We start from the raw sequence: 22,741 nt of genomic DNA, 5'->3' as shown, positions 1-22,741 counted from the left end.
TATAAATATTTAGACCAGTAAACTCTATAGCAAAAGTACAGTCCAAATCACTTAAATGGACCCAAGTGCTCATAACAGCCACCAAAGCTGAAATCATTAATGACTTCCTTCATTCATTTTCAAGATACAACAAATAACCAAATTCTAACTCTGCCACTACTGACCGAGTACGTATCCACTCTGTGCTTCAACAGCATCATGGACAAATTGCTAGGAGGGGATTCCAGAGGGCTGGTAATGGTTCTTGATCTGAGAACTAGTTACAATTCATTGAGCTGTGCACGTACATGTACTTTCATATATATATATATATTTTATCTCAACAAAAAGTTTTAAAACATCAAGTTTCAGATTGTATTATAAGATAAACACATCTATTTTTTAAGCACATGAATATCTTATATGTCTGTAGGTCCAAGAAAATATCAGGAAGTATATACACCAATCTGTCAACAATGGTAACCACTCACTGAGAGGAGGAAAAAAGGGGTAGGGAGGAGTGAAGGAGAAAAATTTTTTATATTTGTTTTACTCAGTCTTTTAAAAGCTAAAAAATATGCATTAATTTTGTAACTTTAATATATTAGCTTAGTAGAATTACAGATTATTTTTGTAATTTTTAAACTTTCCATGTTGAACATGCCTTACATTCATAATCAGCAAAAGATATCAAACACAGAACGAACACAATATCTCTCAGAAACAGAAGGAAAAGATCAACAGACTGGACTGAAAACTAGTTTAGGTAACACGCATCTAGTCTGATCACTGTTTGCACGTCAATATTTCTTGAGTACTTTATTTTGCAAATTTCCCAAATGACATTTTTAACAAGCAAAAACCCAAAAAAGGTGCCTTTGACGCTTAATTTACTCAAATCAAAATAAATATACAGTTTTCAACAGAACCAAATAAAAATAAAATAATAACAATGATCTATTCTGAACAGAAGCTAAACACTATTAAAAAGGCATTTTCCAAATCAAAACTACAATGCAGTACCACTTCATATCGGTCAGAATGGCCATCATTAAAAAGTCCACAAAGAACAGATGCTGGAGAGGGTGTGGAGAAAAGGGAACCCTCCGACACTGTTGGTGGGAATGTAAACTGATACAGCCACTATAGAAAACAGTATGGAGGTTCCTTAAAAAACTAAAATTGCCATATGATCCAGCAATCCCATTCCCGGACACATATCGGGACAAAACTGTAATTTGAAAAGATACACACACACACACACACACACACACACACACACACCATGTTTATAACAGTATTATTTAGAATAGCCAAGACATATAAGCAACCTAAATGTCCAACAATAGATAAATGGATAAAGAAGATAAGGTATATAAAAACAATGGAATACTACTCAGCCAGAAAAAGAATGAAATAATGCCATTTGCAGCGACATAGATGGACCTAGACATTATCATACTAAGTGAAGTAAATCAGAAAGAGAGAGATGGGAGGTGGGGGGGGGGGGATGAATTGGGAGACTGGGATTGACACATATACACTATTGATACTGTGTATGCAATAGATAACTAATGAGAATCTACTGTACAGCACAGGAAACTCTACTCAATGCTCTGTGGTGACCTAAATGGGAAGGAAATCCAAAAAAGAGGGGATATATGTATACACATAGCTGATTCACTTAGCTGTACAGTAGAAACTAACACATTATAAAGCACTATATGCCAATAAAAATTTTTTAAAAAGAGACAGGACTTCCTAGGTGGTGCAGTGGGTAAGAATCCGCCTGCCAATGCAGGGGACATGGGTTCGATCCCTGCCCCAGGAGGATACCACATGCCGCAGAACAACTAGGCCCGTGCACCACAACTATTGAGCCTGCGCTCTAGAGCCTAACTATTGAGCCCTTGTGCCACAACTGCTGAAGCCCATGCGCCTAGAGCCCGTGCTCTACAACAGGAGAGGCCACCACAATGGGAGGCCCGCGCACCACAACGAAGAGTGGCCCCCACTCGCCGCAACTGGAGAAAGCCCATGTGCAGCAAGGAAGATCCAACACAGCCAATAAAATAAATTAATTAATTTAAAAAAGAGAGAGAGAGGGACAAATACCATATGATATGACTTCTATGTGGAATCTAAAATATGCACAGGAACTTCCCTGGTGGCACACTGGTTAAGAATCTGCCTGCCAACGCAGGGTACACAGGTTCGATCCCTGCAGGGGACACAGGTTCGATCCCTGGTCGGGGAAGATCCCACATGCTGCAGAGCAACTAAGCCCGTGTGCCAAAACTACTGAACCCGCATGCTGCAACTAGTGAAGCCCGACACCTAGAGCCTGTGCTCCACGAGAAGCACCTGCTTGCCACAACTAGAAGAAAGCCTGTGCACAGCAACGAACACCCAATGCAGTCGAAAATAAATAAATAAAATTTTAAAAATAAAAATAAAATATGCATAAATGAACTTATTTGCAAAACAGAAACAGACTCACAGACATAGAGAACAGACTTGTGGTTACTAAGGGAGAGGAGGATTGGGGAGGGATGAATTGGGAGTTTGTGATTAGCAGAAGCAAACTATTATATACAAATTGGATAAACCACAAGGTCCTACTGTATAGCACAGGGAACTGTATTCGACATCCTGTAATAAACCATAGTGGCAAAGAAAAAAAACTTTATTGTTAAAAAATAAGTAAATAAATAAATAAAATAAAATAAAATAAAATAAAATAAAATAAAAAGGCATTTCCCCCATAAAGACCTGCTAGTGACATTTTACAAAATTCAAACACCCAAGAGTCAGAACACAGACTTTGATAAGAAAACTTATTATTCACTAGACTTAATGAGAACAGGCCTGAAAAAACAAGTGTGAAAGCTTAGGGGATAAAAAAAGAAAAAAGACAATGCCTTGACTATTATTTCAATGTAGTAAGGTTTTTTGTTTTTTTTTTTTTGAGAAAGAGTAACTCTTGGCTGTGTTGGGTCTTAGTTGTGGCACTCAGGCTCCAGAGCACACCAGCTCGTAGCTGCGGCACATGAGCTTCTAGTTGTGGCACACAGGCTTAGTTGCCCTACGGCATGTGGGATCTTAGTTTCCCGACCAAGGATGGAACCCGCGTCCCCTTCACTGGAGTGGATTCTTCACCACTAGACCACCAGGAAAGTCCTGCAAGGTATTCTTTTAATATATATTTTTTTAAACTGGCTGCACTTTCTCTTTCAGACACTGGAGGGAAGCGTAAAATCCATTCACTGTATCTTTGGGAATTCAATGTATTCATTCATTCACTCATATCACCATGTATTTATTGCATTCCCATATGCCAGGAACTTTAGACCCCAGAGGCAAAAAGATGAATAAGCTACAATCTGTCTTGAAGGTGCTTAGTTTAGTGAAAGGAGACACCAATTAAAAAAAAAAAAAGCAAACTACAACAAAGAATGCACATGAGAACTAAACCCCCCAATTTTTGCAAGACTGTGGGTTTGGGGCAGGACAGTTGGGCAGAGGGAGAAAAAAAAAAAGTGTCCATATAATAATTCATACTAAACAAACTAGCTTATCCACACCAGCATATTCTATTAACAATCTTCCCACCTTAATCTAAACGGAAATATCTACACTTAGAAGGTATCGATAAACTGTTATCTCTAGAAAGTACGGGAGTGAGGCATTTTGGAAGATTTACTAAAATATCTAGTTGCTTGGTTTCAGAATCAACTGTACACAGTTTAAAAAGCATGAAGGTAACAGATACAACTGGAGTTAAGACTGCTTACATGATAATAAAAATTCTCATCTGAAATTAGGATAAATTACACTACACCCCCCTGAAAAGAGTATGTCAAGGACAAATAAGTAAGTAGAAGTTTCCTAAACGTGCTCTGTCATACAAATTAAGTTTCCCAAGTCAGGAAATAGAGTACTCTGACAATTCGCTTCCACCGATGCCTTTGAAAAGCCTCTGTAAAGTGACATCTTGGTTGGCAAATCATTTCCCCATCTAAATAATTCAAGCCTACATAGGAAAGACGAAGCCTTTAACTGATAAAGCAGAATTAAAACTTAAAGTCAGCAAAAGGGCAATGGAAACATCTGTGTAGTGTATTCTTCCCTAATCCTCAAAATGACTGTTGCATCTTTCGCTATGGTTTGGGATGTTTGGATTATGTGTGTTGGGGGTGGAGAGTTGGAGAGAAGGAACAGTTTTCAATTTCTCATACTGATGGAGTAGCACATGGTAGAAAAAGTAAAAGCCAACATCCTGAAAAAGTTTCACACACATATACAAAATGAGACAGCAAACTTGTGAATCAAGCATGATTTGGCATCTTTAAATGAAGAGCCAATTCTCTTCTAGTGCCAAAGCCAATGGCTTCTCCTGTAGATAAAATGGCACAGTTCCTGAAAAAGCCCTGGACGCTGTTTCCCCACAATCCTATAATCTGTCAGAAGACAGAAAACAAAAAGAAGGCTCTGCCAGCCAGAAAAAGCAAATTATAACCAACACAGAGCCAACACTTTACTTCAGACAGAAGGAGCTTTTCTATGCATCTTTGGAAGGAGAGAGACAAAAGAAGCTTACCATTGCTCAAATAACCAAGGCAAACATTTCAACCAAATATAATCTTGGATAAGCATTTGATGCAATCAACTGCTTTCTCACTTCTTATACATAGCCTTAAAGAATATTTGCAACACTTATGATTAAGAATTAGGCACAAAATACGAAGAACTTTTACAAGTCAATAAAAAAAAAAAAGAAACAACTGAAGGGGAAAATTGCAAAGGGCATGAACCAGCAGTCACAGAAGAAATACATAAGGTCAAATATTACATATATTCCATATTGTTAGGAAGTAGTGGAAAGTGCCTTCTCCATACAGTCCCACAGGTTACTTTGACTTGATAGTACTGCCAACTGCCTCCAAAAAAAAAAAGAACAACAACAACAAAAGGGTGCCTCAAATCATCATGTTGTACACTTTAATATCTTACAATTTTATTAATCAATTATATCTCAATAAAGCTGAAAAAAATATAGATTCCTAAAAATACATGATAGAAGCTTTGTGAAATATCTACTCTGGGAAAGAAACAATTAAGTAGAATAGATACAGGTCAACTGCAAATCAAATCCAAAGGAACTAAAATAAGAATTTAAGATGAATCTTTACCTATGAACTTGAAGCCAATCCAAGTCTACAATGATCGAGGCAGATGATGGAAGCAAATACCGGAAAGTCTAAATACAACCACAAAAGTAAAGCATCTCCAAGAAAGAAAGCTTACTCAACTGTTTTTGCTGTAGAAGCAAACCATTTAGGGACCCCCTTTCCAAACACCAAATGCAAAAATAAAGCAAATAATGCCTGGGTGTGGCAAAAACAAGTACAGCCTTGCCATCAAAGAGGAAAAGAAACCTAAACCTTTTACTTGTCCTTGATACAAAGAGGTAATGGATTGTGGAAATGAAATTCCAGAAAAAAGATTCAATTCTAACCTATGTGAAGCTAAGAACTTCTTGTCACTTTGTTCTAAAATTAGCAATACACAAGTCCCCACTGAAAAAAACAATACACAAGATCCCAACTGAGCTGTCAGCTCTGAGCACGTCAGCAGACTATTGCTTAACCATTTCCCTTAACGGTTTTAAACATCAAAAGAACCACATCCCAGTTTTCCTCTATTGTTAATGGCACTTTAGAGGCTGAGAAAAATTTAGTTCATCAGATTCAAATTTCAGGCGTTTTCTAAGTACATTATAGGTAATGATGCCACCAATTCTATATTTAGACTCAGGTGTGGAACAAGGAGTGCTAGTTTTGCCTGAAATGGCAGTGTCCCTCTTTAAAGCCTAACTGCAACCATCACCTAAGCCTGCATTAAAATGTCTATATGGCGTCGCCTAAAATAAATTAAAATGCTTTTTCAATGCTTTTTTTGAGTGGTTCTATTGATTGGCTGTGACACTTTAAATATAGATAACAAATCATCCCCACCAGTCCTTTAAACAGTCAGCATTTTAACTGCCATAGGGTGGCATTCACCCTCACTTGAATCCAAAAGCCAAGATGGTAAAAAGTCTTGTGATATGAATACTCTAATGTGATACTATAATTAACCTTTAGGAAATATTCTCTTTAATAAAAAGTTGTCTCATTACGGTTCTATAATTGCTACATTCCAGAAATTAGGATAGCAATCTTTTCCCAAGTCCTGAGCTATTTTTTTCTGCAAATAGTATTTATAAAAATATATCACCTTTCTCAAAAGGAACTTAAGTGCTCTAACAGACAGCATGTTGCTAATTTTCACAACATCCCAATAAAGAACTATTATTTAGCATTTATATCACACTTGAACTTGCAAAAGTGTTCTACAGTTATTTTCACTAGTAGTCATGCCTCACAACCACCCACTGAGCTAAACTGGTCCTGTTATCCTCATTTGACAGTTGAGAAAACTGATGTATCGTAAGGCCAAGGTCAAGCCAGTTTGCTTTTCCAAGACCGGGGACCTGATCCTTAAAAACAGTCTCATTCACTCACCAGTGTATCTGTACTGCTCATAACCCTAGTTAAACTAGGTTTTTAGAGAACAGGAATCTACCTAAAATGATGGCACCAAAACATTAAGGTGATAATGCTTTGACAAAAAATATAACCACATTGGAATACAAATACGTAATGATTTAGTAACAACAACAGGAATTTTATAGAAATAGGCTTCCAAAACCTCACTGTCATCATACAAAAATGAAACGCATTTCATCTCATTTGCTCTCTCCATCTACTACAGACATCTATCTCCACCACTCCAATGAGTAGTTCTACTCAAGATTACCAGTAATCTCTAGGTTGCCAAATCCCACAGGAACTTCTCTGTTCTTACCTGAGACAGCATGCAATATAGTAGTCCACTCCCTTCTTTACATATTCTTTACTTGGCTTCCATAACATCATTTTTCCTGGTTTTCCTTCTACCTCACTGTGCTCCTTCGCTGTCTAGACACAACCCATTCTAGGTGACCTGCTGATTGAACTATATGACTTCAACTTCTATCTACATGTTGATGATCTCCAAGCCTACAGTTCCAACCCAGACTTCTCCCTGGAATGCCAGGCCTTCCCACCTATCTTATAGCTCCAGCTGGCTGTCGAACAGCAGCTCAAACTTGACACGATCAAAAGAGAATTCCTGACAAATATGTTCTGCCACAGTCTTACCCATCTCAATAAATATAATCACCATTTACATACCTAGTTCTCCAGCCAATAATGTAGAAGTGAGCCACGATTTCTCTCTTGGCCTCACTTCTCCTGGCTGTTGACAATCCCTGAGCAAGCCCTGTCAACTTCATTTCCAAAAGATACCCTAAATCTTCCTATTTTTCTACAGCTCTTCTACCATCTCCCCAATCCAAGTCACCATCAACTCATCTGAATTTGTACAATAGGCTCATAACTAGTCTACTTGCCTCCACTCTTGATCCCTCTACAATCCAGTTCCACAAAGTAACCAGAGTATCTTTTTTAAATTACAAATCAACTCACATCATATCCCTGTTTAAAAGCCTCCAAAGGAAGCACACTACCCTAGCTTGCAAATCTCAATGTCATATGACCTCTGTCCTCTTCTTGCACCACTCTCCTTACCACATTCAAGCCACATTGGCCTTATTTCTGTTCCTCCAATATACAGAGTTCATTCCTCCTTAGTTTTGCACTGGAATGTTTGATCTGCTAATCCTTGTATCCTCCTGGATCTTAAATGCCATATCCTCAGAGAAGTATTCCCTATTCTCCTAACCTAAAATAGCTATCCATTCATCCTCTAATACATTGCTCTATTTTAATGCTCTGCAACTGATTTTTTTAAAGTTGTTTGTTGTCTGCTTACCCTCACTAGAATATCAGCTCCATAAGAGCAGGGACTTTGTCTACCAGCGAATTGTTAGTGCTCAACACATACTAGAAACTCAATAAATTTGGCAGGCTTAGTTGTTAGGTGCTGCTGAACTTAAAAGGGTAAAAAAGACATAACCCCTACTCACAAAGAGTTCACGATCCGGTTGAGGAAACAAAACATTTAAATAATAAATGTAATGCTAAAAGGATACTAAAATATCAGAGCAGCCCAGAAGCAGGAGTGATTAATTCTGACATGGAAACTAGGAAGACTTCACAGAAGAAATGAGCTATGAGCTAAATCCTAAAGATTAATTAGGACATTCAGCAGATTATTGGTTATGTCTGGCCGGCTGTTTTGGAAGTGTCCTTGGAGGGAAAGAAAACAGCCTGAGCAAAAACATAATGAGGAAAGGAGGAAGGAAGATGAAATCAAGCAAGTGCTATGTTATCAGGCACTGTGGGTGATGAAGGATCTTAAAGGGAAAGGGCATGAGTAATCTTAGAACTTAGGAAGATCACTCCTGTGGCCGTGTGGTGGATCAACTGAAGGGTGATAAGACCTGAGGCATACAGCCCAGTTAGGAGGTTACTGCAACTGTTCAAGTGAGAAATGAAAATGGTCTAATCCAAGACTTCAGCAATATGGTTGGAAAGGAAGAGGCAGATTTAGGAGACCTTAAAGATTAAAATCAGACCTAGGTATCAACCAGATATGATTGATGAAGAAGTAGGAAGAAAGAACCAAGGCCATGTCCAGTTTTTGATTTAGGCAACTGTGTGGCTATCAATACCATTCAACTAGGCAGGAAATCTAGACTGTTTATATTTTGTGGGGAAGATAATGAATTCTGTGATGCCTATGGGGTGTCTAGGTGGGTTTTGGAAACATGGGCCTGGATTCTAGGAGGGAAGGAGGGAAGGGGCAGGGGAGAGGGAAAGAGAGAGTTTAGTTAAATCTAGAGATTTGAAGAATTTGTCTATGTTTGTAGTGAATTACATTACCTGTAAAAAGAAAAAATAAAGACAGAAAGACTAAAGAATAGGATGAAAAAGAAATAGTGATGCAACAAGGTCGAAGAGGATTAACAGTATAGTGAAGAAAGGAAAGGCCAAAGTGAATATAGTAAACTCTATAGGTGTGGAAGAAAGAAGTAAAGATAATTTCCACTTGATAGCCTTTGAGAGAAAGGTGGGGGACAGAATAACATTAAAGGACTAGAGATAACTGGATTAATGATTTACCAAGAACAGGAAAATATTTAGGTGAGATACAGAAGCCTAATCAGACACCCAACAATCCCCTACTAAAAGGAAAGATATTATTTTATCTAAATAAAAGTCCTTACTTAGAAATTTGAGATCTGGTGGAAAACCAGAGCACCTGTGGGGAAAAAAAGCAGAGTAGAGACAATGCAGAAACACTGGCAAATAGTTCAAACTGCCTCTCATCAAAAAAGCAATAGCAAAGGGAAGAGGAGAGATGCCCAGCAGAGGGGTGCAATACTGTTAATCAATATTAGACCTGGTCCATAGAGACTGTCATACAGAGTGAAGTGAGTCAGAAACAGAAAAACAAATATTGTATATTAACACATATATGTGGACTATAGAAAAATGGTACAAATCAACCAGTTTGCAAGGCAGAAATAGAGACACAGATGTAGAGAACAAACATATGGACACCAAGTGGGGAAAGCGGGGAGGGTTGGGGGGAATGAATTGGGAGATTGGGATACCAAATGGTACACTCTAAATATATGCAGTTTATTGTAAAAAATAAAAAAATAAAAAGTTAAAAAAATAAAATACACCGTATTAGAGGAAAAAAAATTATATTAGACCTGGTCCAGCTGCCTAAAAATCATAGCCAATTTCCTCAATGTCTTCCCAAATCTGAAAATCCACACTCACCTGGAAGCTATAATATATAACTTCCAAGAATATTAAGGATCTCTCCTGCCACAATATTCTAAGTATCCAAGCTTCATTCCATTAAGTAGTCCCTAGGAGAACAGATAGCTTGGGTAGACTTTGGATAAGATCCACATATCCCCCAATTAATGTGATAAATCTCACTGGTGAATACTTTTTCATGCACTGAATAGAGAACATACCTTTAGGTGACATAGCAGTGTCCTAGGAGAAGAATAACAGAGTGGGGAAGGAAAGCTAGTAGCATCATGCTTGGCAATAAGCAAACTTACACAATGTAGAATATAACTGGTAATGTATTCCTAAAGTGTTAAAATCAGAATACACAACTGCATTTCAAAGTAAAACAGGACTTCCCTGGCGATCCAGTGCATAAGACTGCACTTCCACTGCAGGGGGCGCGAGTTCGATCCCTGGTAGGGGAACTAAGATCCTGCATGACAGATTGCACGGCCAAAAGAAAAAAAAACAAAAAACAAAAAAAGTAAAGAAACTCAAAAGGATCTAAAATTTCCACTCAGAGACTTTTCATTATGTATCTTTTATTTTTTTAATATTTATTTATTTAGGCTGTGCCAGGTCTTAGTTGCAGCATGCAAGATCTTCGATGCCGCATGCTGTAGACTCTTAGTTATGACATGCATGAGGGATCTAGTTCCCTGACTAGGGATCAAACCCAGGCCCCCTGCACTAGGAGCTTGGAGTCTTACCCACTGGATCACCAGGGAAGTCCTCTCATTATGTACCTTTTAAATTATTTAAAATATATTCAAAAAAGAAATAAAATTAAGTTAAAAATTCAAATACATGTAAGATGTTTTATTTCTGGAATTCTTTACTGTCTTTAAAGACTACTTGAAAATCTTCTTTACAGCCTTTTATCCTCAGACTTGCTTTTCTAAAAATTTTACACAGTAAAATTCATTTTATAGTGTTCAGTTCTATGTTCTCATAAATGCATAGTCATATAGCTATAACCACAAACAAGGTACAGAACAGTTCCATCACTTCCCAAAAGTATCCTCACGCCACCCCTTCGTAGTCAAACATTTTACCTACCCTTAACCCAAGGCAATCATTGATCTGTTCTCCATCATCCCTATAGTTCTGAATTTTCCAGAATATCATATAAATTCAATCATGTAATGAGTAGTCTTTTTTTTTTTTTAAATGAAGTATAGCTGATTTACAAAGCTGTGTTAGTTTCAGGTATACAACAAAGTGATTCAGGGGGGTGTGTGTGTGTGTGTGTATACATATACACATATATACATATATATTTTCTTTCCCAGATTCTTTTCCATTATAGTTTATTATACGATACCGAATATAGTTCCCCATGTTATACAGAAACAGTAGCCTTTTTGAGTCTGGCTTCTTTCACTTACCATGATGCATATGAGATTCGTTTACGTTAGTGCATATATGAATAGTTCCTTTTCATTGCTGAGTAGTATTCCATTGTATAGATATATCACAGTTGGTTTTCCATTCCAAAGTTGAGGGACATTCAGGTTGTTTCCAGTTTTGGGTGAGTACCGATAAAGCTGCTAAAATATTCACATACAGGTTTTTGGGTCAGAGGTTGTTATTTCATTTGGGTAAATACTTGGGTCATATGGTTATGTGTATGTTTTACTTTAAAAGAAATTACCACAGTGTTTTCCAAAATTCTAGCTGTTCCACATTCTTATTAGTCCATAATCTAGTCAGTTTTCTTTTATTTTTTAGTCATTCTAATGGCATGTCTCATTATGATTTTAATTTGCATTTTTCTAATGACTAAGATGTTGAGGACATTTTCATGAGCTGATCTGCCATCCATATATCTTCTCTGGTGAAGTCGTTCAAATCTTTCACCCATTTTTTAATGGTGTCATTTGCTTTTGTTCTTGATGAGTTTTTGAGCTCTTTATACATTCTATATACAGTTCCTATTTTGATATATGACTTGCAAATACTTTTTCCCAGTCTGTGAACTGTCTTTTGCAGAGTAAAAGTTTTAAATTTTGATTCTTCTATGGATCTTGCTTTTGGTGTTGCATCTAAGAACTCTTTGTCTAACTCAAGGTAACAAGGATTTTCTCCTGTTTTATTTTAAATGTTTTATAGTTTTCCATTTTACATTTAGGTCTGTGGTTGATTTTGAGTTAATTTTTACATAAGGTATTAAGTGTAGGTTGAGGTTCTTTTTTTCTTTTTTGCATACAGGTATCTAGTTGTTCCAATGACTAGCTGCTGAGAAGACTATCCTTTCTCTGCTGACTTGCCTTTGCACCTCCTATTTAATAGTGTGGGTCTATTTCTGAACTCTCTTTTCTGTTCACTGATCTATATATCTATCCTTTTGCCAATACCACACTGTCTTCGTTACTGTAGCTCTTCACTAAGTCTTGAAATCAGGTAGTATGAGTCTTCCAACTTTGTTAACGTTTTTCAAAATTGTTTTAACTATTTTGGTCCCATGTAGATTTTAGAATCAACTTGTCAAGGATTTTTTAAGCTTCCCCAAAAGTGTCTACTTTTAGATGGATATTGGCTGCCTAGGTTTACCTTAAGAAAAACGATGGGGGTATTGTAAAGGTTGGAAACCCTAGGCTTATTTTTCAAGGTTCTGACTTTTCACTTGCACAGCTGTTCTAAGATTTCCTTGTAGCTGTGCAGAAGGGAAGAAAAATGCTTTGTATAAAGATATGTATTAATATTATTTGGTACAATAAAGTTGAAAACCCAATTTTCCTAAAAGACATGCTGTTTATTTCAAATAGTGAAAATAAAAATGTTAAACGTCTTTTACTTTACAAACAACGGTCCCTCTGCTGCCAGTAATCCTAACTCCAAGTCATCCTTCAGGTCTTATAATACATTGAACATTCCTTCATCCAGACGTCTTTCTTAATCCCCCAAATATGGGTTAAGGGTTAACATGTTTCCACTGCACCCTGAGATCCTCTAACAACCCTCTTAACACATTATATTCTACAACTGATAGCTAACTTTGTTTCTCTCATCAGGACAAACTCTGGGTGGGCAGAACTAGCTATACTAGCTAATTCATTCTCAGCTTACCTAGCACAGAGTAGGCAATGCATAAATCTTTGTTGTGAATGACCAATTGCTTTGAACGGCAGGAAGAAAGGGAAGAAACTGAAAAGAGGATGTCCTACTTTGCAGGCATACTGTAAAAGGAATCCTCCAAAAGAGTAGAAGGTGATAGCAGCTGTTAAAAAGGAGAGATCTTCAGGATATGGGGATATATGTATAAATACAGCTGATTCACTTTGGTGTACCTCAAAAGCTGGTACAAGAGTGTACAGCAGTTATAGTCCTATAAAGAGCTTAAAAGAAAAAAAAAGAGAGAGAGAGAGAGCTTCAATGAATACATGAAGAGATGGAGGGCAAACCTATATATTAAACGATAAATAGCAGACATATGAAAATTATTCTATATGGATCTATTTGGATACTGTTCCAAACAAACAGTTGAAAAATTACTGAGATAACTGGGGAAATGTGAAAACTAACTGGATAACTGATGCTATTAAGAAATGCTTGTTAATTTTTTGTGGGATTTCTTTTAGTCCTTATCTTTTAGAGATATATACCAAAATATTTATTCATGAAATTATGATATCTTGGATTTTTTTTTTTTTTTTTTTTTTTTTTTTTTTTAACGGCAGCCAAGGTCTTTAATAGAAACGGGACGAGGGAAACGCCTCCCCACCCGCCACCCCGGAACTGGGCTCGGCCAGGAGGGTCGGTCGAAGTCCTCGGTCGCAGGCACACCCGCCCGCCGCCGCTGCCTGCTCCTAGCGCGGGAAGTTCTTGGGGTACAGCTGGAAGAGCTTGCCTTCCTGCGTGGGCTCGAAGCCGTACTTCTCCAGGCGCTCGGGGTCGAAAGTCCCGGCCTCGAAGTCCTTCTCGATAGCAGGTGCCGCCGTCTCCAGAAAGAGCTGCTTGGCCGTCAGCGGCGCGTCGGTGCCCTCCGGGGCGCGGTAGTTCACGTAGGGCTTGAGCTTGAAGCCGGCAAGATCGGGCACCACCAGCTCCGGGACCATCTCCTTGACCTGCACGAACCTGCCGTCGCGGCCGCGGAAGCCGGTGTCCTGGGCGCCGCGGCTCCTGTAGAAGGTGCGCGGGCCCCGCTTGCTGGTCCACTGGCTCATTCGGTCCGCGCCCCTCACCAGGGCGCGAGCCGCCCCGCTCAGGAGGCCCATGCCGGGGCCCGCACGACGCGAACGCGCTCCGAGGCCCGCCGATATCTTGGATTTTTAAAAAACAATGTAGGTGGGTTAGTGAGTAGGGGGTACACAGATGAAACAAAATGGGCATGAGTTGACAATTATTGTAGCAGAGTGATAGGGGTTCATTATACTGTTCTGTCTACTCTTGTATATATTTGAAAATTTTCATAACAAAGAGGTAAAAAGATAACATATCTACAGAATTATTAATTTTCTTCTTAACATTAAGTCCCCAAGGAAAAGGAGAAAAAGAAAAGTATGGGGAGTTAAGCCTTGAACCAAGTCAAGACCCTATGGATGTCTGTGATTCCCAGCATTTGATTCTTCAGTCAAAGCCAGACATCCTGTTCAATGTCAATATTAAAAATGCTTAGCTAAAACCTACAAACAACTTCACACACTCTGCAAATTCCTTCCTTTCGTAAAACATTCCTCTGCTTATATTTCAAAATCATGAACTATAAAAAAAGCACCTAAATTATACCAAATTGTCCTTCCAAAAAGCAACAACAGCATGTATATCTGTTGTTTACCATCAGGCATATTTATTTCAGTGTTTTCAGTTATTATACAAATGGTGGAAAGCTGTGTGGTAGCAGAAGACTGCACAGAGTTAGCTGACTTGAGTTCCCAATCCCACTTCTGAATTAACCTGGTATCATTGGCTGAAAATTGTCCTGTGGTCTTCAAACCAAATCTTCTGAGGTTCTGGTTCATAAAAATCACCTAGCTTCTCATCTGAGGTACTCAATGGAACAGATTCCTTTTCTCCCCCATATCTATAACGGAACGGATGTTAGAAAAGGCAGTTTTCTAAGTCTGGTAAACCACTGAGAATAGGAAAAGAAAACGTACAGCATATGCACAATAATTTCCTTTAATTGAAAAATTTACAAACTTAAATAAGGTAATTAGGTAATTAGGTGTCCTTATTTAATTAGCAATAATACCATTCTTTCCACTAAGATGAGAGGTTTTGTTTTATTCTTATTTACAACCTAAAAGCTGCTAATTTAAGCCAAGTATATAACACATTAAAAAATGTAAAAGTAAGTATAAACAACTACTGAGAAAGTACTGAGTGCCACATTCCCATTAAGCCAATTCCTCCAGATGATATGAATGAACAACATATTAAGCAACTGGAACTTAGACTCACAGGGTCATCATACTGCCCTTAACTATTACTTAAACCCTAATGATTTCTAGATCTGCATCTCCATTCTAAACCTTTCTACTGAACTCTAGACCCACATATCCAGAAGCCTACTGGACATTTGCTACCGGATTTCCCAGAAACCTTAAATCTAACATACCAAAATCAAACTCATTTTCCCTCAGATGTAACACCCTCTTACTCCTGTATTCCCTACCCTGGTTAATGACATCATCATCCATTTAGTTGCCCAAGCAAGTAATTTCAAATCCATCTTTGACAACGCCTTCTCCCTTATACACTCCCCAACATAAAGTCAATAAGATCCTTCTAGTCAGTCTTCTAAAAAGCTCTTTAATCTGTCTACGATTCCACCACTACCACTGTAATTGAGATCTTCAATATCTCTCAAGCGACCATCACACCAGTCTCATAACCACCTGTCTCCCTGCAGCCAATTTCTCCTTTTAAAATCTAACTTCTACACCGTCAACAGTGTTACATTACTTTTCTTTTTTTTTATTTTATTGAAGTATAGTAGATTTACAATGCTGTGTTTATTTCTGCTATACAGCAAAGTGATTCAGTTATACATACACATTCTTTTTCATGTTCTTTACCATTATACTTTACCACAGGACATTGAATATAGTTCCCTGTGCTATACAGGGGGACCTTGTTATTTATCCATCAGTGTTATTTTTCTTAAATAGTGATCTGAACTGTCCCATGACTCTCTAGCACCTATAAAATAAAATTCGGACCCCTCACCAAGGCCATCCACAATTGGGCTCCAACTCATCTTTCACCTCACTTCCTTCTACTCCTACCTCATACCCCATTATCTGTGTAGATATTAAACCACTGGCCTGAGGGTCCATACTCTTATATTCTTGTGCAAGTTGTTCTCTGCCCTTGAAACACTATCCTCTCCAATCCTTTTCTATTGAAGCAGCCAAATTGTATTCATTCCTCAAGACCCAACTGATTCTTCCTCCAGGAAGCCTTCTCCAACTTTCCTTTCCTACCACCAGGCAGAACCAGTGCTCCCATGGCTCTTAGTGCAGATCTCTATGACAGCACTTATTGTACTGATTCATAATTACATATTTATCAGTCTCCAATTAAAACGTGAGCACCCTAATGGACTTCCCTGGTGGTCCAGTGGTTAAGACTCCACGCTTCCAACGCAGGGGGCTCAGGTTCACTCCCTGGTCGGGGAACTAAGATCCCACAAGCCAAGCAGCACAGACAACACAAAATTAAAAAAGAAAAAAGTGAATGCCTTAAAAACAAGGATCACGTCTTTCACATTTTCATTCCCAATGCCTAGCACAATGCTTCACACACAGCAGGCACTTCAATGTCTCCTGAATTTGACTGCTGAGGATCAACCCCAACATTTTTCAATGCGACCAGAGTCCAAAAAGCTTAAGAGAGTTAAGTTTTGGCTTACCAGTGAAAAGACACTACAGAAATTCATGCTTATTTTATTTTTGGTTTTTTATACTTTTCCCTACTAGCTTCAGGGTTAGTTACCAGAAAATTAGTAACAATCTTTTTTTTTTCTTTTTCTTCTAAGTCTTTTAAGTCACTCCTTAAATGACCTATATTTTCCCATGAAACTGTACGATCCAGTGCTGTACCAAACCACCATTTTATAATTGAGCTATCAAATCTGATAACTTATTACCCTCCTTGTATTAAATGAATCTTTAATAAAGAAAATTTAGCATTTTTTCCTCTCAAGTTGTATTCCTTTTCACTCTAAGTTACAAAGCTCTAAAAGGGACACAATCAAGACCTTGACAGGCAGTGAAAAGACAAAAATAGATATTAAACACTTCTCTGCTGAGAAAGCATTCACCTCACACCAAGAATACAGTGACTTCACACTTATCCCTGCTCTGGTCAGCTGTAAAGCTTCAGCCCTTCCCCTGGCCACTTCACTTCTCACACATACTCTCACTTCCCAATTTATTGTATTAGAATCATCTTTTTAAAGTTGTGATATTTTAGGAGTTTGAATCCAAGAATTAGGCTCATGTCTCTTGTGAAAATGTTCCAACTTCCTGTCCTGCTCTGCTGCATTACACAATGTTACTCTGCCAAACTCTTAGCTCATTTCCTCCTCCTGCTTGTCCTGATATGGTGGTACACATCAATAACGCCCTCTCCCTTCCCACTTTCAGATTTTACTGTCCACTTGGAATGCCCTATCTTCCATGTCCATCTGCAAGGGCCTATCATGCAGGTTCAATGCAGTAGAGACCTTGACTGACAATACCTAAAAACCCAACCCTTCCATCAACTCTCATAACAAGTTGTACCTTTCTCTATTAGAGCACTTACTATACTCCATCAATTTCTTTCTTTTTTTTTTTTTTTTTTTTTTTTTTTGGTGCACAGCAAGCGGGATCTTATTTCCCATACTTGCACCCCCTGCAGTGGAAGCACGGAGGAGTCTTCACCACTGGACTGCTAGGGAAGTCCCTCCATCAATCCTAAGACACACTTTTTTCTGAAAACAGGATACATCTTACAACTGATGACTTGCCAGTATCATTAGTAGCATTTCTTCTTTCTCAATGGTATGCAAAATAATTGTGAGCCTTACAATCACTGGCACTACAGACTTAATGAAATAAGGTTTTGCATTCTATTACAATTACTTTGTATACTTCTGTTTCTTTCACTAGACTGTGAACTCTCAGAGGGCAGGAGCTATATCATAATCATCTTCGACCAGTGATTTGGGCACAAAGAGAGTGTGTATCCAGCAAAATTAGTAATAATTAACATTCATTTAGCATCTACTAAGTATCAGGTACCATTCTAAACAGTTTAAGTGTATTAACACATTTAACCCTCACAACAACCCCATGAAGTAAGTACAATTTCTATCTTTGTTTTATAGATAAGTAAACAGGTAAAGACACGTGGGTAAGCTTATTCAAAGATGCACAAAGTTTCAGAAGATCTGACCCCATGTTTGCTGATTATGATTCATATTATTATTTCTCCCTTCAGCAAATATTTAATGAGCAATTACTCTATGCCAACAACTGTGCTAAATAAATAAACAGTGGTAAGCAAACCGTGGTTCTCAGAAGGCCACTTTGAACCACAGGTCCATTCTTGAATCCTTTACCCTCCAAATATCAGAACCAATTTACAAATTCACTAAGTTAAATTCACTCTCCTCACAACACTGTAAATCAACTGCAGTTTTTAAATAAATAAATAAATAAATCTACTCTACTCTTTACTTTTCCTTTTTAACATTTTCTCATATAGTATTCCTTTAAAGTTGTTAGCACTCTATCAAGAACCAAAACAAATGACAAAAAGCAAATTAAAAAAACCCTTTGTGCTCTATTATTAATTAGTGGCTATAAAAATATCACATGGTGGCAAGATCAGAAAGGCTCTGAAGAAACAAAGATTCTGTTTGCAAGCAAATATTCTCAGTAAAAAAAGAGAGGGAGGTAAAAACACCATAATTTTATTTTTAAATAGACTGTTTTAAAAAGGTTCCTCGAGGCATGAGATGCTTTTTTTTTTTTTTTTTTTAGAAAAATGATTCATTTTATCAGAATAAAAATGAGCTGGTAAACCTTACTCCTTTTATTTTAGCTCTTGCTATGCCAGGGATTCAGGGGAAGTCTTTACATCCCCACTTTAGACAGACTTCTCACACAACAGCCATCAAGGCACTGACCATCCCCTTTCTTTCCCTCAGGGGAAGACTCCTCATTCTGTAACAGTAATCTACTACATAAAAGGAACCACAAATAGGAAAGAGAATAGAAGGAGAGGAGAGGAAATTCTCATCACAGCTGAACAAACCTCTATTATTTTAACGTAATAGGGATGGCATTTATGGACTTGTTTGAACTGATGGAAATTTCCAATAGAGGGGAAAATGCATTACCAAAATTAAAAATAAATGTCCAACTATTAAAAATAAGATGGTTAGGTTAGTTCTAACATTTTATACCTCTACCTCATCTTCCATGTGGTGGTGAAAGAGAATAAATTTGTATCCAATAAATGACCTATGACAACAGTAACAAATGCTTTCTTTTTTAAACTATCCTCTAAATAAGAATAAAAAAACTATCCTTTGTGTTAGGGACAGAGCCAAGGAACTACAGCAAAAAGTTAAAAATGATATATCACTGTGTATTTCCAGGAAAGAGAATTAAAACACATTTTACCAGATAGAGAAGGTAAAGACAACTAGGGTTCATTTCCCCATTCCTATCAAATAATTCATTCTCCTTATCTGTGAGCCTTCAAGGATCCAATACAGCTACTACCCACCTTTGGTCAGATGAAAGACAGATCACTCACTAATTTCCAAAACACCTCGCCATTTCAAGCTCTCCATCCTCAGAGCCAGCAGAGCTGAAGCATTGTCTCTTTCTGTCCTTTTGAAAGGAGTTTCACCTCTCTTTCAAAAGCTGTGACTAGAAAGCCATTTTCTCTCTCTCGAAGTACACAGTTTAACTCTATCCTCCACTCTGTCCACCCTAAACAAGAACAACAACAAAGGCTCAGGAGTGCTCCTTCAGCCCCTTGGAAACAAACCTGCCACCTCTTGGGCTCTTGCACAGCTGCTTCTGTCTTTCTCTGAGAGACACTCCACCCTGAAGGTTCCACAGGCAGGGTAACAAAAAGTGGAGCTGAAAAGCTGCTATATGCTAACTGACCTCCAAAATAGAGACAGGGCCGTGGGGCAACCAGAGACTCTTGCACAGAAAAACTTTTTTACAATTAAAAAATAACAAATTGTATTTGCAGATTCTTCGCTGTGCACCCCTCCCTCCCAGTTTGTCTCAAACTAGTTTCTTCAACTCATAATAAAGCACGTTAGTACCAACTGTGTTACAGGGGAACGAACCTGGACGGGCTGTGTTCAGAAAGCATTTAACACATTGGCCTTCCATTCTCTATTGCCTCCCTCTTGGGTAAGGAGCTACATACCATTTGCAAAAAAAATGCCTGAGAGTATGGTATTTTTCCTACACAAGTCTGATGGCTAATTTGTCACATCACAGAACAAACTGGTACTTCTGCACATGATCTGCTGTGCTGATGAAGAAAACACGTCTGTGCCTATTAAGGTTTTACAAACAACATGCTTTGGCGTGACAAAGAAATCAGTCGTTCCATTAATAACGATTAAGATCTAAAATCCAGTGATGTTGGTGATACAGCAATCTCGGCACAGGACTCACAATTCACAATTTTTATAAACGATCTCAATCACATACATGATGCTTGCAACAGACCGCTGAAACACATTACATCTTCCAGTGATTCAGAAAGGTTAAGTGGGACCTGCCCAAGGTTACCTATCAGCTTTAAACAGCTGTGGACGTGGGTTCGAAACTGTCGAACTCTAAGCCCCTAGCTCTTCCCCTCGAGACCCCTCCCAGCTTCAAACGACCCCCATCCTCTACCCAGAGCAGCCTATTACTCCGGGCGGTCGGCTCTTCCCTGCCTGGACCAGAGTTGTCTTCTTCAGCTCCAGCAGGGCTTTCATCCTCCACCCAGCCCCCCTCACATACACACACCCCTCCACACACACCCCCCTCCACCCCACTCCCCACCCCGCGACGATTCTCTGAAAGAAGCGGAAAGGGAGAGGCGACCGAAAGCTCCTGGGGGAAGAGACGATGATAAACGGGGGAGCCCGGGACACTGCCTCTGCCGTCGGCTCCTCCACTCCGCAGCGCGCACCCCCTTCCCTCCCCAAGCTGCCCAGCCCTGACGCCGGCGACCTGACCACTCCTGCCCCAAATTCCCGCATCATCACCTCAAACTGTCCCTCCCCCACGCGCCTTAGCCTCCGACAGGCAGAGCCCACCTTCCCCCCCCCAAGTCGGAGTATACCTCCAGCACGTTACCCCCTTCCCTCCTGTGGCCCACCCTGCTTCCACCACCACCACTCACTGTCGGTGACTGGGCCCGGCCCTCATGGCTGCTCCGCTGCCGCCCTCCGCCGCCCCCGCCGCTCCACGCCCCGGCCCCTCAGTCGCCGCCGCCGCCGCCGTCGGGACTGGCCGGGAGCCGCTCCTGCGCCTGCGCAGCCTGGGACGCCGGGGGCCTCGCGGGCCGCCCGCGCCTGCGCAGCCCGCACCGGGGGCGTCTGCCTCAGCGCCTGATGCCCTGGACCCCTGGGTGTCAGATGGATATGGCCGCTGGCTTGGAGGTCTTGTTAAGCTTAGCGGCTTTGGCGGCTGCCCCGGGGTCTGAGGCTTCTGGAAGGGAGCGTAGGTTTCTAAACGCGGTGCCCGTAAGGGCCGTAGAGTAAATAGCAATTCCAGGATTCTGGATCCCACTTGCCCTTAAAGGCCTGAACGCTCTGAGGTAACCACTGCTAATCAATTTAGGTTTCTTTCAGGAGTACGATCATATCGAGAATGTATTGAGGGGTAATGGTGTAAGAGGCAACTTTGATATCCCTGAATACACTACTTGCCAAGAGGTGCTCAGAAGCCCTTTGGGACCTAGTCAAGGAGGTGACTGCACCTAGAATGCACTGAGACGGCTAAGTTCAGTCTGTTTATCAAGCACATACTGTTTGTGGGACGAAAATGCTCTAGGCATCTCATATATGCCATCGAGGGACTTGCAGGTTAGTAGTCTCTTACTTTCCAGCTCTCGCTGTGGAGCCTGGCTCTTTTGCAAACTGGTAAACAAAAACCAGGCCTCTAGCCCAAGGAGGCCCAACTATCACCCCTAGACCACTACCTAGACCGCTGCCTTAGCGTTTCCCAACAGGAGGCTAGACTCAATTCAGTCCCAGGAATTCAACAACACACACAAAAACATTTTTTTTTTTTGGTGGGGCAGGGGGTTGGGGGCAAGGGGTGGGGGGGCACGTCTGTGGCTTGTGGGGTCTTGGTTGCCCCACCAGGGATGGAACCCCCGCCCTTGGCAGTGAAAGCACGAAGTCCTAACCACTGGACCGCCAGGGAATTCCCCTCAAAAATGCAAACTTGAAAGCTGCGGGCAATACACTACAGTCAGAGGGACGAGGAGGTACAGGACTAAGCTCTCCTTATCACCTGATTCTTCCATCCTATCTCCACCCCAATCTCCTCGCTACAGTTCGGAGTCTGGCAGGATAGAGACCAAGATATAATGTAAGGGGGGGTGGGGGGGTGGAGAGAGAGAGAAGAAGTTAGATTCTTTGGTGAAGGGTCTTAAATTCGCTTTACTTCTAGGGAAAGCAAAAGCTACTGTTGATAACCAGGATCTCGTATGAATATTTGAACTCCTAAGATTAAAGGTTTTCCTCATTTTGGAAAAAAAACAAAACTAGGCCCTAGAGTAGGCTGTAAATGGAGTTTCACAGAGATGCTGGAGGTAACAGAGCCTGCTTGTCACTAGTATTACTAATTTTTCTGTAAAAGGAGGCAGGACGATATATACAAATGCACATAATGGAATTCTCAGGTCACTAAGAAACTAAAGGTTACTTGCTGCAG

The 22,741-nt window shown here is 39.7% G+C and overlaps 2 protein-coding genes across 3 annotated transcripts in view; both read right to left on the bottom strand.

The window, feature by feature from the left end:
- The window catches only part of FAM222B (family with sequence similarity 222 member B), a 62,193-nt gene extending 40,901 nt beyond the window's left edge, over positions 1 to 21,292 (bottom strand). The window contains exon 1 of the mRNA XM_057715033.1: positions 21,201 to 21,292. The gene's annotated coding sequence lies outside the window, so the exon portion shown is untranslated. The remainder of the gene's footprint in view (positions 1 to 21,200) is intronic.
- On the bottom strand, positions 13,515 to 21,307 carry LOC130840031 (39S ribosomal protein L41, mitochondrial-like). Of its 2 annotated transcripts, none has more exons than XM_057715037.1 (2): positions 21,201 to 21,307; positions 13,515 to 14,101 (listed from the first exon to the last, which is right to left on the bottom strand). In XM_057715037.1, exon 2 carries the CDS (start codon positions 14,054 to 14,056, stop codon positions 13,649 to 13,651), a length of 408 nt encoding a protein of 135 aa, XP_057571020.1. In that variant the 5' UTR covers positions 14,057 to 14,101; positions 21,201 to 21,307; the 3' UTR covers positions 13,515 to 13,648. The 2 variants fall into 2 exon arrangements, with proteins under 2 accessions (XP_057571020.1, XP_057571021.1); XM_057715038.1 differs by lacking the exon at positions 21,201 to 21,307 and adding an exon at positions 14,736 to 14,860.
- Positions 21,308 to 22,741: the final 1,434 nt, after the last annotated feature.

This window comes from Hippopotamus amphibius, chromosome 17 (assembly GCF_030028045.1).
Source record: "Hippopotamus amphibius kiboko isolate mHipAmp2 chromosome 17, mHipAmp2.hap2, whole genome shotgun sequence".
NCBI classification, from domain to species: Eukaryota; Metazoa; Chordata; class Mammalia; order Artiodactyla; family Hippopotamidae; genus Hippopotamus; species Hippopotamus amphibius.
Note: the sequence above shows the minus strand (reverse complement) of the source record. Positions and strands in the feature narration are given on the sequence as shown.

Coding starts and splice junctions, on each gene's coding strand:
- LOC130840031 (XM_057715037.1), bottom strand. CDS start 14,056: ATGGGCCTCCTGAGCGGGGCGGCTCGCGCCCTGGTGAGGGGCGCGGAC.